The sequence below is a fragment of the Artemia franciscana genome, chromosome 15 (genome assembly GCF_032884065.1).
Source record: "Artemia franciscana chromosome 15, ASM3288406v1, whole genome shotgun sequence".
Classification (NCBI taxonomy): domain Eukaryota; kingdom Metazoa; phylum Arthropoda; class Branchiopoda; order Anostraca; family Artemiidae; genus Artemia; species Artemia franciscana.
The window spans coordinates 19731423-19749923 of NC_088877.1; the positions used below are offsets into that span (position 1 = coordinate 19731423).

Sequence of the window (18501 nt, forward strand, 5' to 3'; positions counted from 1 at the left end):
GGAAAACATTATCTTTTTGTTTGTATGGACGAAACTCCCCATCAAAGACCAAGATTCAGAAACAAAAGGAGAATTATGGGTAGTACGAAAACCTGTTAAAAAAAATATATGTAAAGAGATTGAAACACGTCAGTCCTGTTAAAAAATAGCTAAAAGGGATATCTTAAAGAAAATAGGATCGATCTGAAGATTGCTTTTAAATGGGCAGAAATTATCTTATACCTCAGCCTCCTAATTCTATTTGGGAATACCTTATGGACAAGTGGTCTCAGGACCCACATCAGACTCAAGGCCGTATCAAGGGGGTGTTAGGGGATATGAGCACAACACCTGAAATTTTCGTCGTAAAAATTTGACAAAGATGAATATAAACAAGTTTCTGATTGTTTTTTTGTAAGTTTTTGACCCCCCCCCCCCCCGGAAAAAAGAATTCTGGATACGTTCTTGATCAGACTCAATGAAACCAGCATGGCAGATATGAGAAATTTTTTTCATTGTTTTGTAAGGAAGTAGTAGACAACTTTATGCTATGCCTCAACAAATCTTCTCGAAGGAATTCATCTTCACGTACATGCGTACAAATATGTAAATTACCTGTAGCACTCCTGTGGCAGATTATAGAGAATAATAAGACGAACAACTCCAACATATTTCTGGCCATGTCAGCCCAGCCCACAGACTGAGTCGTTCAGGGGAGGGGACAAGGGCAACTTCTCCGGGCTGGGAGGTTCCCCACTTTGATCAAATTTTTAACTTTGATTCGGCCTTTTTGCTTATATTTGAGTTGGGATGGGTTTGCTGTAATTAATTTTCGCCAGGGCACCACCAACCCTTGAAATGGCTCTGCCCACAGAGGAAGCTGACATTTAGAGTATCTATATTCTATCTGAGCTATTGAAAGCTGCATTTCAATATCTTTCTCTCCGTGATTAAGACATACATACGACTTTAAAAGTAAGGACAAACTATTATTAAGAATATCTACATAACACATCCACTTTTAATGAAGTAATCTTCGATTTGTTCTCTGAGACCATGATAACCTTTTTGACCAACTTTAGCTCCTGATATTCTGCAGGCAATATCAAGCGATTGTTGGAGAGGTATGTTTTGCATCAAAGAATATATCATAGTCGCATTGAACGTATCACCCGCCCCGAGGGTGTCTATGACTTTCTTTGGCGGATAAGCTGAACTTTTTACTATCTCACCAGAGGGGGGTTTAGCCCATGCACCTTTGTCACCCCATGCACATATCAAAGTTGCACCTGGCTTACACTTTGTTATAAGGTTTTGTATCCCATCTTCAGGTGTATGGTATCCGTGGAATTTCACATGATCTTTTGATACAAACACCACATCAGCCTTGTCGAAAAAGCAAATTATCTCTTCGCGGCACTTCTCTATCTCGATTGAGATAATTATAGGATCTTCAGTATTATGGTTGAAATGGCGAATGAAAGCTATCATTTCACAAATATTTTCCGCATTACTTGAACGGCCTTCAAAATGAATCCATCGATATTCAGACAAATTAATTCTGGTAAAATCATCAAGTTTCAATTCTGGTAGACTTTGCCCTGAATGTAAAATAGTACGGGAGCCATTTTGGGCGTTTATTATTACCAACGAAGTAGGCATTGGCTCATTCACATGAAGACTTTTGCTTAAATTTACAGAGCTCATAGACATTTTCACAAATTCCATATCATTACCAGAACCGATATTTGTCAGTAGATCCACACTAATTCCGAACTCGGCTAAAACGTAGCTCGTATTGGCACCATTACCACCTTTTTGTTTTCTCATTTCTCTACAGCGTTGATCTGTATCTTCAATAGGATAGGAATCACATTCTGCGATTATGTCCACGCATAAAAGTCCCACAACCAGAATCCTCTTCGGGTTGGATTTTTCCATTCCTGAAATTATATTGTAAAATAAAAACCGACTAAAATCGTTCAGACAACATACAATGGAACCCCTTTCAAAACGAGTTTAAATACGGTATTTAGATAAACTAGTTCCATAGATGGAAGGTAAAAAGAGATCAATAATGGTTCCACAGGTACGCACATTGCTTCACCACAGGGGCGCCAGTTCCCGAAAACATGGCCAGGCAAGAATTTTTTGAACGAAAATACAAAAAAGTATTTTTAAAATTAAGAGGGACTAGCTTTAAAATCAGAGACAATCATTAATCGTCAGCCATAAGCGGGCAAAATACCATTGGGACAAGAATATAAACTACAACTTTTCTTTAGTATCCTATGTTGAAGGACATCGCAAATTTTGTGACTGATGTTACTATGAAACAGCAGGGGCGTCGTATGGGGGTGGGGCAAGGGGACGTACTTGCCCTCACAATAATTTGGAAAAAAATATTATACAGCTCATGCCTATTGAGTATACGGATATGGACCCTTCTCCCCCCCACCCCGAAGCTATGCCCCTGAGAAACATGGAAAGAACAGTAGTGTTTTGTGCGAGTAGAGTATATGACAATGTTCTCAAAATAAATATACATAAGCGCAATTCAGAAATGGTGCTTAACTGGCTTATTTCTAAACTTACTGGATAATAACAACTCTATGGCTTTAAGTTCCAAAATATAGCTATACATCAGATAGCTTCTGGAATGTGTAAGCGGTTAGTATATAATTTACTACAATAAAATCTTTACCGCCATGGCCAATAGCATTTGATTTATCTTATTTTTGAAATTGTGGTAAAATAAGTTTCCCATTCATACAGCAAGACAGGATATGTGGGAAAATACTTGGCAAATATAAAATTTTTCCCAGTTGATAGAAAAAATACATATACGAAGAAATTACAGGAATTTATCCAATTTCACTTATTGACCAGACATACATTACTGGCCATATTCACTAGACATACATTAAAGATACAGGAAAATTTATCTGCCAAATATACAGTGCATTAAATACTTGCAATTTATGTTTTTCACGGTATTTTGAGGCTCAGCGTAGATTTATCGCGGTCAATTTTTTATTACCATACTAAACAGTGAATGTCTTCTTAATCATGCCTTAAATGATTATAATTCATGAGCCTAATTATTCACTACTCTGTGGTGACACAGTGGATTAATGCTCTGCTTGGCAAAATGGGACCCGGGGTTCAATTCCGGCTGTCAAAAGGTTGGGCAAAAGACTTGTTTTCTGTCCCTGTAAAAACTAACTGGGAACTGAAATGCCAAGTCGACGCCATATGCACCATCAATAGGTCAACTTTTCTAATATTGACAAGAACTGTTATTTAGTAGCATGTATTTAATTGGGACATTCAAGGATGATCTTTCCCGCCCGGAAAATTATAACTGTTATAGTTTCATAATATCTTCATAAAATTATGATATAGTTCTTCTGTATTTTTTGTATGTTTTGACAAATTTGTGTATATCCCCAAAATGTACCTCCCTTCCCCATAAAAAAAAACACAGTTAAATAAATATACAAACTTAAACTTATCAACACGATTACAACAGATAGAATAGAGAAGAGCGAAAAAGAGCAAAGAGATGTAGTTATGTAGCGAAAGAGAGAGAGACGGAAATACAGGAATAGAGAGAGGGGAGGGAAGGGAGGGAAGAGAGAAAGAAAGAGACAGACAGTAAGACAGAAATAAATCTATGTAAAACAGAATCGAATTTTGACAGCTTTCTTTCTAAATTACTAAAGATTGTTGAACACATTTTCGATGGAAAGTAACTTTACATAGAAAATAAAATTAATTTCAAATAAGAATCGTATTGAGTGACCAGAGTTGATGAGACAAGACAGCTTAATTTGTTAAAATACATAACTTATGAAAAGAAGTTCATTTCAGATTGTTGGAATTTTCTACTTTACCAACTGTAAAATAAGACTAAATACTTATTAAATCCAAAAAGAAATTATACTCAACGTGAAAGACTGTGGGAACTAAAATGTCATTGATTTGCACATCGCTGTAAAAGTCCTTATCATTCATCATGTATAAGACTTGATAATCTGTTTTGCATTGTTGACTATGCAGATTACCGTCGTTTATGAAAATGTTGCGGTTTTGATTTTTTCGGAAGAAAAAGAATAATTCACGAGCAAGTGAAAGCAAAACGATATTTAAAAGTGTATTTAAGCATAAAATTGGCCAAGGTTGGCCAATTAAACACATCCATCATGCTGATGGTTGTATATTGCATATCTCTGATTCACTGACTTCATATAACCACAAGTATATTTTTGTCGAATTTCAAAAAAGTAAGCGTAATATTTTGGCTTGAATTCCTTGAAAATCGAGACACACCAGTAATCAATTCTTGATATGATTTCCTTTATATCTATTTTTAAATTTTTATTTGAATCATTCAGCTGTCAAATTAACTGAACCTAGCTCTATAAAGAGAAATAGATGATGTCGTGATTGCAGCGGTAGCTACAACCTAGTAAAGGATTGAAAAAGGAACTATAATACTAAAATGGCCAAACAATTATCTGATGAAAATAATATTTGGGATTTTTTTTTTTGTTTAGCAGTATCTGGAATTGCTGCAGCTGGATTATTCACGGTAATAATTCTTTTTTTTAGTGAAATGCATCACGGAAGCAAAAAGTTGAAAATCGATTAAGCTGTTGTCCACTAAAATCTAAAATTTAGGATTAATCGATTTGGCTTTTGAACACCTCTACATTCACGATTGTCTAATATTTACTGAAGTCCAATATTACCCACGGAAATTTAAAAATGAAATGAAACCTAAGTCAAAAGCTATATAGATAACGCTTAATATTATTTTTCGTAATAAAATTTAGCAGACTAATATATAAAATTATAGGTTTGTCTTGCATAAAAAATAAAAAAATAAAAAAAGAAGTAATTGTTTATTAACGCAACCGTTGTAATCATATTTCTGTCATCTATCAATATTTTCATTATTTTGCTCTTTTCTTTTTATTTTGTCTTTAATTTGGAATTTGCTAAAGAAAGCTGCTCCCCTCATAGAAAGCTTTGGGAAAGTATTATGAAGTGCATGATATTCAATCCGTTTGGACTGTAAAACAAACTTTTGTTGCAACAAAAAAAAACCTGTGAAAAATCTTTCGCGAATAAACCACAAGGGATAATTTTATATAAGAGACAAGTGGGAAATCCCAATGTATTTGATTGTTGCGTTTAAATTAACAAGAAAACGAAGAAATGCAATGGTGGTTTATCAAGAAAACTGTAGGAAAAAAATAAGGAAAATAGCTCATACAGGTAAACGTGTTGGCATCTAGCTAATTTTCTTTTTCATTATATAACTCAAAAATAAGTTGTGCAATGAAGAATGTCTACAAATCCATATGATCACCCGTAAGAATGGATACAAGAGTTGATACTCCATAGAGTTAAGACTGTGTAAGGTGAAATACCAAACTGATTTTTTTTTTCTTAACAAATTTTGATGGATTCATCCATGATGCTGGGTTCAACTTTTTGATTGAGGATATACCCGTATCCCATCACTGTGTCGATTAGATCCTATTAGTCCTTCTTTTCAAAGCCATCAACACGGGTTATCACACCGTCTAAGAGGTAGGCTACATATTAGAAAAAAAAAACAACTCTTTTTTCTTTATGTAACACGAATTGTAAAATGTTCTTCTAAAAGTTGCACAATGGTCATCATTGTGAGGTGACCAAATGGGCGAATTAATCCAAAGAAACCCACAAGCAGCTCTGATTTTATTTAGGATAGTAATAGTATTTGTCAAAGGGCACATTGCATCTAATGACCTTACGTGACGAAAATCCGCAACATCCTCATTTAGAGACAAACAACAAACACACGACATAAATGGAAAACATCGTACTTGGCTAATTTGCAATACTGGGAAGGATAGTGTGGCACATCCATTTGTTATTAGTCGGGCGTTATCAAACTTGGAACCAGTATTTACTAAACAGAAAGATTAGAAAAACAAGCTTTATCAATTAAAAGTAAAGAACCAACTTCAACATAAAATGAACAGAAAATAGATTATGTAGGATTTCAAACCCTAAGCCAGCAGAAATCAAAGTCACACCTGTAGCTTCGATTCAAATGTTTCTCTTATGTATTACTTTTTTCCGGGCACTTCCTACAAAACAGATCGTCATAGAAACTTGATCAGAAATCGACATTTCTAGCATTTTTTTCAAGAATAAAAAGCTCTCGGAGGGCAGCCAGCCCCCTCCCACGTCATTTTTCCCCAAGCACTTCCACAACCCCAGTGACTTAGGGTCAAAATTTTGATATAGTCATTTCACTCGCCATACTAAAGCTCCAAAAATAGGCCCCACAGGAAACATGACTCACAACCACAGGGTCAAGGGCCCTAAATTGTCCGATTGACCCATTGTTCACGTATTCATTTTGGTATAAAAGGTGAGGACGTGGCATTTTTGTAAAACCGGAATTACACAGCAAATTTAAGTCTGTAAAATAGGAGATAAACATTTGGCCTGTCTGTTTAATTTGTCAGTGACGTGTTGCGAAAGAAAGCTTACTTCTTACCCAATGCAAAAAACGGGGAAGCTTTATTTATTTTGAAAAAGGATTTCTTACTATTTTCAACTTGAAACTTTTCGGGCGTAAGACTCTGAAAAAACCTTTAAGATTTTGCTAAAAATCCTACACGAAAACCTGGAAAAAGCTCAATTTCAAAATAGCGACAAAATCATTATGTCATTTTGTCTAAATCCAACGCGTCTGAACTTAGCAAAAATTTAAAATTGATTGTTTGAACCGCAAAGTACAGTACACATTAAGTATCGAGTCTCTAGAAAGTACATAATATAAAGCACGGGGGGGAGGGTCTTAGACTTCACAAATAAATACAGCTTGTGCGATGGCAATTAATGAGGTTCTAAACCAAAACTATGAAAACTATACGAGTTATTTGTTTATGGACAAACAGCGTATTCATTAATCCTGCCGAATTGTTTTGTCGACTCACCGAATAACACTTGGGATAAAGTATATAATACCCATAAAGTATAATATAAAATAGAGCATAAAGTACACAATGATATTGGATACACCGAACCTAGCAAGACAACTTTAAGACGAAAATCCATAACAGAAATATGAAGATAGCTTACTAGCCTGCAATAAAAAAAAAAAAAAATCATGAAAGCACAACAAATAGATTGCCAATTTGACTTTTGTAAAAAAGAAAACGAAATCAAACATTTAGATAGTCCACGACGGATATCATACCAATGCAAAAGAAACAAGGTCGGTTTGGGAATTCTTTCCACCCTACACATCAGTCATGTATGACTAACAACAATTTCTTTATAAATTCGCTTGTAACTTCAAATGTATCAAAACAGTATCATGTATCAATCATCATGTATCAAATCATGTATCAGACAGGAACTAACACTGTGCATCTAGAACTTTCCAACCATACATACAAGGATTAGTGACCATACTAGCAAGTTGCTACCAATTCTAATTCAAATGTCTCCCAACTCCCGAATAATAGTTGACAATTAGTGAGAAGAGTGGTATTGATTCATGAAAATTAGGGGGGCTAAGAAGCGGCTTTTGACAGTAGTTTTCCGTATTTATAGATTGAGGGGAATCCCCATTCATATTCTGAAAAGAATACAAAATCCTTCGAAACGCTTAAGTAGCTTTCACACATATATCAGAAGAAAAAAATTCCTAGGATCGTAACTTATAAAGTGATTAAAAACTAACTGTAATTTATCCGATTTTTTATTTTCTTGTGCTAAAAAAAGGTAACCTAATTGAAAGGACTTAGTGAACAGTTTTCACCGAATGCTTCCAGGTTGGACTCCTTTTTTCTTTGAAACTGTCAACGCCTTCTTGTGCATCTTCCAACCTTAAATTCTCAACCATTATCTCAGTGCCTTTTCTGAAAAGTAAAATTAAAACAAATAAAGAATTTAGAAGTGAAACAAATAATCAAAACACACTGTGTATTTCATGTTCAGTTAAGCTAGTCTAAGACTCTAAGTTACGAATTAATCTTGGGAAAGTATTTAAAAACAACTTAGGAAGTATTTGAAATAAGGGGGTTTACAAAGCAATCGAACTTTTAGAATACACCCCATTCACTATTTTAAATTTTATTCATAATTGCTGTAAAAAGTATTTGTAGGCTCAAATATCAATCTAAACATTATTTTTTTGTTAGAAAGTAGTAAAACACAACTCAACCATTTAAATTGGAATTTGAAAACGAAAAGAAAACATTTTCTACGAATGCGCACAAACTGAGTAGATCATTTAATTTTAACTCCAAATACGCATTAAAGACTTATTGACATCTTTTTAATCAAAATTTTTAAAGCGTTTTAATGATGGAAATTCGATTCTAAAGGTAATTTATTCTTCAAGGATGAAGGCATAGGGGTGGATATATTAGTAACGGACTTCCTTTAACCTCATCCGAAAGAGACAACAAAACAACCACACTGATACGTTTCATCTGCAAAATTTTAGTGGGTGGATATCGGATATTTTTTTTTTTGGGGGGGGGGGCATTATGCTTGAGAAATATTTGGATATATCTCAGTACATTTTCACTGAATCCCCTTGTTTCTGGAATTGAATAAACCGTCACTCCAAAAATGTCTTGCGTTTTTATGTACAACTATTTTGCCTGTTATAGTCAAACCCCACAAGTCTCAACCCTTCAAGGATTTGTTTCACCCAACATTTGAATAATCAATAGCAAGATTATTAGGAGTCCAAGTAAGACTGCACACACAGGAGATGGCGCCAACAGAAATATTGGAATCAGAGGAAATGACACCCAAGGATGATTTCCGTCACAGAAAGATGATTTCCCCCCCCCCGTTTCAACTTACCAAGGAATCTACAGTGGTAGTAAATTTCAACGGGTTTAATCTTTGAGTGCGTAATGTGTCGCTGAGCTGCTTTTCACGGCTACAATCGACGGAAAAGGGCACTCTCTTCCGTAGTGAGATTTTCCGCGGTTTCAATCTTTTACGGATGCAATTTTACCAGGAACCATAAAAAACTTGCTGCTGGTTAGAATATTTGCAATACATTAGTCTAACCAGATAAGACAAGTACCTTTCAAAACACTTACACTTTTAGTAATGACAAAAAAAAAGAAGAAGAAAAAAGAAGAAAGAAACGTTTTGTAATGACAGATAAGCAACAACGCTTTGCTCGACAAAAGAAAAAAAGGGACTGTTTACGAAACCAGAATAAATCCAGTTGTACTGATTTAGTAAAGTGCGACGTGTCTCTCCTTTATTTTTTCCAGTCGCTTTGTATTAAACGGATCGTCGTAGAGGATCGGTCGTAAAACGGATATTGAAATGTCTAGGTCATAGTCAAAAGTGATGTGTAATCAGTCTCTCCCTCATGCCCTTTTTACCCCCGTGCATCCCACAACTGCAAGTAGCATTGGAACAACTTTTTTAGATATGCATTTCGTTTTTAAAGAATTTTGTCTTTTGGAAATCCATTTCTCCTCAGGTCTCTCTTGGTTCATACATTTCAATTGAGTCCAATCCTCCTGCGGGAGAAAGCTGGATGTGATTTTTCGTTTCAAGAAACTGTTATCGTCCAGCTGAATAATCCCTCAGTACAAGTCATGCGTTATGCCTATTATCCCTCTGTACAAGTTAGGTTTCAAGAGTGAGTTGCAGCAGCAGTTGGCACCTTTACAACCTCTTAGGGAGACATTTAATGTGGCGTCAATGGCAATTATATAGAAGTACATTTCCCTCGGATCGAATCATTTTTACTTTAGCTGTTTGCCAAGCGAACGCGGCAAACACGCAGAATTACGGTACGGTAAGATTAACTACAAGAGTAGACACCCATCACTGAGCACTTTAAGAAAAACCTTTTAAGACGCTGCACCTCCATTTAGAATGAACTAGGCATGTTTTCCTTCAAACACGCGGCCTAACGCCATAAATTTTGCCATAAAAAATCTCGTTCTGAATGGTCACTATGAATGAAACAAGAGCCAAGAGCTCATATGGTACTTGTGACGAGGTCGGAACCTAAAATTAGACTCGGTAGTAGAGTTATCGACTTCATCGTCCTAGCACGTCAAGACGCAGTGAACTCGCCAAAGCAATAGAAATCTCTCCAATTCCCCCAAAGAGATCGGATTCGGTCCGCTTATGTCAATCACGTATCTGTAACTTGTACTTATTCTCGAACTCGCCAAAATACTAGAAATCCCCTCAACTCCCCCAAAGAGAGCGCATCCGGTCCGGTTATATCAATCACGTATCAAGAACTTGTGCTTATTCTTCCCATCAAGTTTCATCCCGATCTCTTCACTTTAAGAATTTTCCAAAATTTTTGATTTCCAAGATTTTCGTTTCCCCCCCCCCACCCCCATGTCTCGAATTGAAAATGAGGCATCTGAGACATGCTATCTTTCTATATATCAAGTCTCATTAATATCCGATCACCCATTCGTAAGATAAACATACCTCCATTTTCAAGATTCCCCTCCCTCCAGCACCCCCTCCAGATGTTCGATTCGGAGAAATGACTGTTATCAAGTCAATTTGTGCAGGTCCCTGACAGGCCTACCAATTGTCCTAGCACCTCCAGAAGCATAGAAATCACCAAAGCACTGGAAATATCCCCCCCAACACCCCCAAGGAGAGCAGATCCGTCCCAGTTATGTGAATCACGTATCTAGAGCTTGTGCTTATTCTCCCCACCAAATTCCATCCCGATCACTTCACTCTAAGCGTTTTCCAAGATTTCCGCCCCCCCCCCCGAATTCCCCCAATGACACCGGATCCAGTCAAGATTTAATATAAGAGGTCTGAGTTACGAGGTCCTTCTTAATATCAAATTTCATTAAGATCCGATAACTTGTTCGTAAGTTAAAAATACCTCATATTTTCTAATTTTTCCGAATTAATCCCCCCACCAACTCCCCCAAAGAGAGGAGATCCATTTCTGTTATGTCATTCACGTATCTAGGACTTCTGCTTACTTTTTCTACCAAGTTTCATCCCGATCTCTCCCCTCTAAGCGTTTTCCAAGATTTCAGGTTTCCCCCAACTCCCCACAATGTCACCGGAACCCGTCAAGATTTGGCTCTGAGACACGATATCCTTCTAAATAACAAATTTCATTAAGATCCGATCACCCGATCACCCACCCGACAGAAACTGCGATCGCTAGATGTAACTTGGCAAATACCAAGTGCCATAAAAATTAGTCCTAAAACGAAAAGAAGCAGATTCAAATCAACATGATAAGGATCATAGATTAGCACAAATTAGAGTGGGACTACCGCCCCCTCAAAGCACTTAAAGGTTCTATTTCTATTTGCGCTTCGCTAAAAACCATATTTATTTCAAACAGTTTAGTTTTTATTCGCCCGAGCATAAACAACTTAAATACTAGCCTAAGTTGTAGAAAAGAATGAAGGGATTTTTTAGAGTAAATACAGTTGCAGCTTTCAATTTTGTTTCTGTTTTAAAAGGACGCTTTCCGTGATCACTTTTCCTTGTGAATCTTTTGATGGTAAAATATGGAAAATTTATGCATAAGTAAAACACATTTTGATTTTTGAAACAATCTTTTGAGATTACTGAAACAATTTTGTAAACAAGTGACGTAATAATGATTCTTCCACTCATTTCCTATACATTTAAAGGAAATGGATTTAAAAGGAAGCAAGTCCTGATGAGAATTAGATTACACGTCCGACTAATAAAAATAAATTGATTTTTTTCAAATATACAAATATATAAGAAAGAGTCCCTGAAAGCTTGAGCAATGTTTATTTTTAATGTTAGAATGAAGAAAGAAAACTGTTAAAGATTCATTTTGTTTACAGAAGAGCGCAAACGACACTCAGCCTCTGAGGAAGTTTAAGGGGGCGATTGTTCTGCATATTTGTGACATTTTCTGACCGTTTAAATTTTAACTTGGGTATTCATTTTTACTTCCCTTACTTTTGGATTTCATTTATCCAGGAAACGGATTTTTGTTTTTTATACTTGACTTGATTATTCGTTTGAATTTGTCTGACTAAGTATAACTTGTTACATCACCTGTTTTCTGCTCATTTCAGGTGTTAATACACACTTCACTTTTTTTAAACAGCTCTTAGAAAACCTATTTTTTCAGTTTATAACAGATAAAAACGATAGCATTTATTCGCAACGAAGCATAAAAAGAGCGAAACTTTGTCCATTGATGAAAACAGAATACGGCGACATTTTTGACGACGAGTTAAAAATCAATTCCACAAAAAGCAACGGCAAATAGCAGAAGTGGCAAAAAATTACAAAATCCAATCAACAGTTAACAATCTTGAACCCCACCCCCTAAAAAATAAAAGGAGGCTCCTAGATTAATTGATGGGAAATTCAAGCCTAGAACTATAACCCATTATTTTTTAGTCGCCTTTTCTTTTGAACAGCTTGAATGAATACCTACTTAAGCGCCTGAATCACATTCATTTCCTTTTGCTCAGACAAGAACTTTTTGCCGAGTGCGATAACTGATTTGCTCTTTTTCAAAATGTCATCGATTACTTTCTCAGTTTCAGCATCTAAAGGAGAAGAAAAGAAAAATAAAACACTGATTAAAGTGGCAACATTATATTTATTTTCAATTGTTTCATAGCAAAGAAGCAAACAATAGACGAATTTAATTGTTGTTAATGTGAAAGTTGATCTTCACAACAATGAACCCATTGCTTTGATTTGCTCCTTTGAATATTAAAATAATCCTGAAATGGCGGGGTGCCTTTTAGGAAAGTTAAATAGCTGTGATTTTAGAGTTGCCCTTTCCTCGTAGGGTTAAATTTGATACAATAACGCTTTCAACGTTCATCAATAGGTCACATCTAGTGGATATTTACTTTGAAATTATTTACTTTGAAATTGAATCTATTATAAATCACGGTTATAAACAAACCGAAGGTTAATGTATTATACTTTGGAAGACATAATTTCGTTATAGCATTCCAAAACTAACTGGCTACCATGTGACAAATTCAGGCATTACTGATGAACCCCCTCTCCCTGAGTAAGTTTTAAATTGCAGCAAAAAGGTAGAAATAGCTAAAAAAAAAATCGACCGCAACTACTAGTTTTGTCTTCGTATCATTGACCCCGAGTTTATCTTGTGTGATTAAATAAAAATAAAAAAAAAACAAGTTTTTTTAACTGCAAGTAAGGAGCGACATTAAAACTTAAAACGAACAGAAATTATTCCGTATATGAAAGGGGTTGTCCCCTCCTCAACGCCTCGCACTTTACGCTAAAGTTTGACTCTGTCACAACTTTTCTTTTTAAAACAATAAAAAACAATCTTTTTAAACAACAAAAAATGAAACTTATATATTTAAAATCAGCATTAAAACGCGAATCTTTTGATATAACTATTGGTATAAAAATTCCGTTTTTTGGTTACTTTTTGTTTTACTTTGAGTTTTGGTTACTATTGAGCCAGGTCACTCCTTACTACAGTTCGTTACTACGAACTGTTTGAAAATAGAAAAAAGGACCTAACTACAACAGGCATTAGCTCTAATGAGAACAACAATATGCAAGATGATTGAGGAGTTTCCCCAAATTATTTATTTTCAAGTGGCTTTACGCTTCAATGAGTTCGTATACACATTTTTCGAAAATAACACAACTCAATAAATTAAAGATAATTTCATGACTTTCTCATAAGAGTATTTAGCGTTCCATACAAGTCAAATATCTTGGAATAACATTAATATAAATTCTTTGAATGCACAGAGGGTATGTTTCTACGGTAAAGAAATAAATACATAGAAATATACAAACTGGCCATCAGCACTGCACATTCATCAAGAATATCTAAGCCTAATCATAGACATATCTTACATATCATATATATATATATATATATATATATATATATATATATATATATATATATATATATATATATATATATATATATATATATATATATATATATATATATATATATATATATATATATATATATATATATATATATATGATTTGTAGGACAACTTTAAAAGTTGTCCTATTTTTTAGATTAGGCGGCAGAAGTGTCTTGGACCATTCTAACAAATATTTTTGGCGACATTTTGTCAAGAGCTATTTTTAAGCGATAGGTCTGTCACCAGGAAAAGGCTGTAAATATTTTGGTTTGAGACCTAAGACTGCCGCCCTACATTTCAATTGCGATTCTCTGTGAAATTTTTGAACAATAGGTGTCTAAAGTTGACACAACCCTACATTAAAAATTGTATACTTCACTTGATTAACTAAAACAATTCAAGTTATTCGCATGTTTCAATTTTTGGCCGATAACTATAAGAACGAAAAAATTAGCCGAGTAAAAGAAAAGAACATCGTTAAATCTTGAAAGGGAGTTTCGCACTACAAATAGTCTTCTTTATTATTAAAAGTAACGTACCACCTCCTAGTGACAATCAAATGTACCTAAAAGTCACTAGCAAACACAGGGGTCAAGCAAAATTTATAGATCCAAGCTATTTTGAGATTCTTACCCAAAATTTCACAGTAAAAAGGTAAATTTGAAACTTAAAACTTCACTCTCAGTTGGAAAAGCTCATTTCAAAATTGAAAAAAAATTCAACTCAATATTTAAAAATGCCGCGTTCTAACAACTTATAAGCATAAAAATCAAGCTAAAGACTCCAAGTTAAATTTCAGATTTCTTGGTAAAAGCCTATATTCACCAGTCACTTCTTGGCAGAAATATCACTAAACAGAAAATTTGAAAAATGTGACTTAGATAATTTTGCTTTACTTCTGAATCATACGCCTTTTATGAGAGGCGTATTTGAATTTCACCTACTGACAATCATTAGTTCCTGAAAAACACCGTTTTTCTTTCTTACATGTAACTCACTTACAAAACCGTGTACAAAATGATAGTCATTATTAAAAAGACGCAAAAAGTAAGATTTATATCCATACTGACTAAAATAGAAATCCAATGACATAAAATGTTTATTTTTTATTTAAAAAAAAACAACCACATAAATTAGGCACACAAAACAAAAATTACCTAAAGAATTTTCGGGAACTACTTTGCTTACAAGCCCCACTTCCATTGCTTCTTGTGCTGTGATTGGCTGGCCTGTTAGAAGCATATAAGAGGCCACCTTTCCAGGTACGCACCGTACAAGTGGTATGCCAGGAGTTGAACAGAAAAGTCCAAAATTGGCACTAACAATAAATAATTATTCGAAAAGCGAAATCTTTTCTTAAAATATAACAAACATGCTACCAATCGGAACTATAAGATTAGTAGCATCAGACTACGCAGCTTTACAAAAGTAAGAAATATTACTACCAAAGTTAGTTGACAGAAGAGAAAAGTAAAATTTGCAAGAGAGAAAAATTGAAATATACAGGAGGAAATTTTGTTGCTTGAATGGCAAAAGTAGAGCATATAGACGTTCAGTAAATATTATCAATTTTTCATTCATCTCCCCTGTCGCTCTTATAATATCAAAACTGTAACTCATAAATACCAAAAACAAGAAGAACAGAAAAAAACTAAATAAAAAACTAAAAACTAAATAAACTAACAAGAAAAACAGAAAACGGAATTATTTTCTCAACTGTAACTCCGATTTGCGTTGGAGAAGCCGCCAATAGAGCTGCCTGATATAGAAGCCATTACAATAAAAACGTCTATCCGAGTATTTAGTCAGGGCGAGCTTGCCTCTAGTTTTTTTTTTTTTACTTTTAACATTAGTTAGTTTCAGAAATGGGAACATAAGATTCTGTTTTTTTCTTTAAATAAAATTTGGTCATGGACCCTTTTGGTGCCTACAATCATATATTACGATAATAAAGACACCCGTCCTTAACAATGTACACAGACCACCAAGTGACAGCTTTAAGGCTAGGTGTGAGGCAGCAAACGGAAGGTAGACTTAGCGTGATGGAATAAAGTTGGAACTGGAAAATCTTCGGTTGATTCGTCTGGGAGTGATCGCTGAAGATTGATAGCTTCTGTTAGAAGTGTCCTTTTAGAAGAGCTTTTAGAATGAGTGACCAAAGAATCAAGAATGCTTATATTCACTTTAAATTTGGTAGAAGTTCTTACTCCGAGCAGCCTCATACTTTTGAAACTTTGAAAATTACGAGGGCCTCGAACAATTAACGCCAGTGCTACATCATTTTTTGGGGAAGTCTCCATGGCTGTAGTTATGTGCACAGTCAACTTCAAGCGGATTTGGTAACTTCACATAAGTGTAGATGCAGCTCAGAAGCGGCAAACGCCTCTGAAAATCCGTTCCTTGGTCCAAGATACTTGTTCAAAAATTTAGAAGCGAATCCGAGTACATTTGTGCGATGTCGGAGAAAGAGTGTGCCCCTCTGAGAATCATCAATGTTGCTCATCAGCCCAAGGTACTTGCCTCATAAGTTTAAAACCGATTCAAAAGAAAAAAAAACTGCCGAACTTTCTGCTGCAAAGTTGACAGTGGAGATGATATCAGAGGGACCACAGACCCATATTACGCCTCGAAACATACATATTGAAGATACTTTTATCATTCTGGGTCAAACAAGCGACCAAAATCACCTAACTTTCTGTTAAAAAGCTTGCAGTGGGAGGAGGGGAACAACGGATATTCCTGGTCCTCCTAACATATAGATTTGAAATCCTAATATAGTTCCGGCTCAAAGAATGTGCAACGGGCGTGCCGTTTTGTTGAAGTTGACTGTGAGAGGGTCGTTTTGTTATCAAATCAGGATATTGCAACGAAATATGGTTCAGCTCATTGTTGCTCTAATTCTGGACTTAGCTCTTCTTTACGCCACTTTATCGAGATTCCACAGCTTCAACTTAGCTCGATTTTGCACACAGTTCTCAACTTGTTTTGTACTGGGTCAGTACTTAGCTCGTTCTTAAAGCGCATCATTGTAATTCTTGCACTCGGGCTCGGCTGATTTTTGGACCAAGTCGGGGCTTTTTTCGTTTTGGTACTTAGTGGGGTCTTAGCTTGTTTATGCACTTGGCGCGTTTTTTCACGGAGTCAGGAATGAATCCCTTATTGTGGACGGTCACAGAATCGAAATGATTCAGACCGCTCTCTATTCTTTGCATGATGTTGAGGGGTCATGTACTTCCTAAAGGCATGTTCTTTAGATCTGTCGATAATTCAGCTATCGGTTATTTCAAAAAATGGATATGATAGCATGGAGGGTTACGGAAGTACCTAGGATCAAAAAGCGAAAGAAGAATTCTCCAATCCCTTTTGGTCCTTAGAAAGGACACTAGGACTTCAATTTTCGGCCGGATGAGCACATTCCCAAGCCTCTAGGGGCTCATTACGAAGGAACTAAGGAAAAATTAATGAAATAATACTTAGAGAATTCTGATGAACAAGCAGTCTTTGTGTCCATATTCTGATTTCTTATGTTAGGCATTATTGTTCCTTAAAGCTATTTTAGGGGGAAAATGTTGAGTTATGAACCAAATTTTTACGAACCGGTCCAATAGGCAAAATTTTAAGGATAGAAATTAAAGGCCATTAGATTTATGACTTAGGCTTACTACAGATCCAAATGATCACCAATTCTGAAAATCCTATTAATAGATTAATATTGGAAGTTTCAAATGGGTAGCCTTTTTATGTCTTTTCCTTTAGAACACTATACTAACTTATCATATAGGAACACTATACTAACTGATCCTTAAGCACTACCTTAAGCAGAGTGTTATTTCTGTTAATAGTTGCATCTATTGCACGACCTTCCAGCAAATACCATTCAATTTCTCAAAGAATTTGTTATGTAGTTCAGCTGTGACAAACACGATGTTTATAATATTTTTTTTTAAGAATTGCATTATATGAAGGGTTCAGTACTGAAGGTGAATAAAAATAATTCTCGAGATGCAGACTTCCAAAGTTAATCGACTATAACTGAATCTCATAGTGTTAAATTCTAATTGTACCGTACCAGTAAACTGTGAGGCCACTGAGAGCAAAATATAAAACGAGAAAGCAAAACATGAAAAAAAGGAGTTTGATTCGCTGCTGTAATTAAAAGATATAAAATATCTTTGACACCCTGCAATGAGGGCGGCATAAGGGCGATTGGCCCCAATTGGGCCCCGTATTTGAAAGGGCTCCGTGTAGCCGTCAAAATGAACAAAAAAATTTACGAAATCGAAGGCAAATTGCTTCTAACGATAAGGTATAATTATGACAGAAAAATGTTAGTTGAAGAAATGGAAGTTTTGATATCTTTCGTTAGGTATTTTTAAAAATCCGTTTAAAATGTTCATGACGACCGGGACACTCAAAAAGAAAGCGACCGGGACACAAGGAATGTTCGATTAGCAATCACCATCAACAAAGCACCGGGACACAAATGACGACCGAGACACAGGGAATATAAATGACGACCAGGATACTCAAAGATAAATTAAAGACAGGGACACCGGAACACAAATGACGACCGGGACAAAAATGACGA

The 18501-nt window shown here is 35.4% G+C and overlaps 3 protein-coding genes across 9 annotated transcripts in view; 1 reads left to right on the forward strand and 2 right to left on the reverse strand.

The window, feature by feature from the left end:
- The window catches only part of LOC136036150 (uncharacterized), a 152815-nt gene that overhangs the window by 10386 nt on the left and 123928 nt on the right, over positions 1–18501 (forward strand). The window lies entirely within an intron of this gene.
- On the reverse strand, positions 948–5906 carry LOC136036152 (ketohexokinase-like). Of its 7 annotated transcripts, none has more exons than XM_065718197.1 (2): positions 5787–5906; positions 948–1922 (listed from the first exon to the last, which is right to left on the reverse strand). In XM_065718197.1, the coding sequence occupies exon 2, from the start codon at positions 1918–1920 to the stop codon at positions 982–984; it is 939 nt and encodes a 312-aa protein (XP_065574269.1). In that variant the 5' UTR covers positions 1921–1922; positions 5787–5906; the 3' UTR covers positions 948–981. The 7 variants fall into 7 exon arrangements, with proteins under 7 accessions (XP_065574269.1, XP_065574270.1, XP_065574274.1 ...); XM_065718198.1 differs by having other exon boundaries at positions 5782–5883; XM_065718202.1 differs by lacking the exon at positions 5787–5906 and adding an exon at positions 3931–4023.
- LOC136036153 (enoyl-CoA hydratase domain-containing protein 3, mitochondrial-like) overlaps positions 7736–18501 on the reverse strand; it is a 33851-nt gene continuing 23085 nt past the window's right edge. Inside the window, exons 5-7 of the mRNA XM_065718203.1 lie at positions 15071–15231; positions 12464–12578; positions 7736–7913 (exon numbers count right to left, since the gene is read on the reverse strand). Of these exons, the coding sequence (XP_065574275.1) occupies positions 7796–7913; positions 12464–12578; positions 15071–15231 (394 nt within the window). The 3' untranslated portion in view covers positions 7736–7795. The remainder of the gene's footprint in view (positions 7914–12463; positions 12579–15070; positions 15232–18501) is intronic.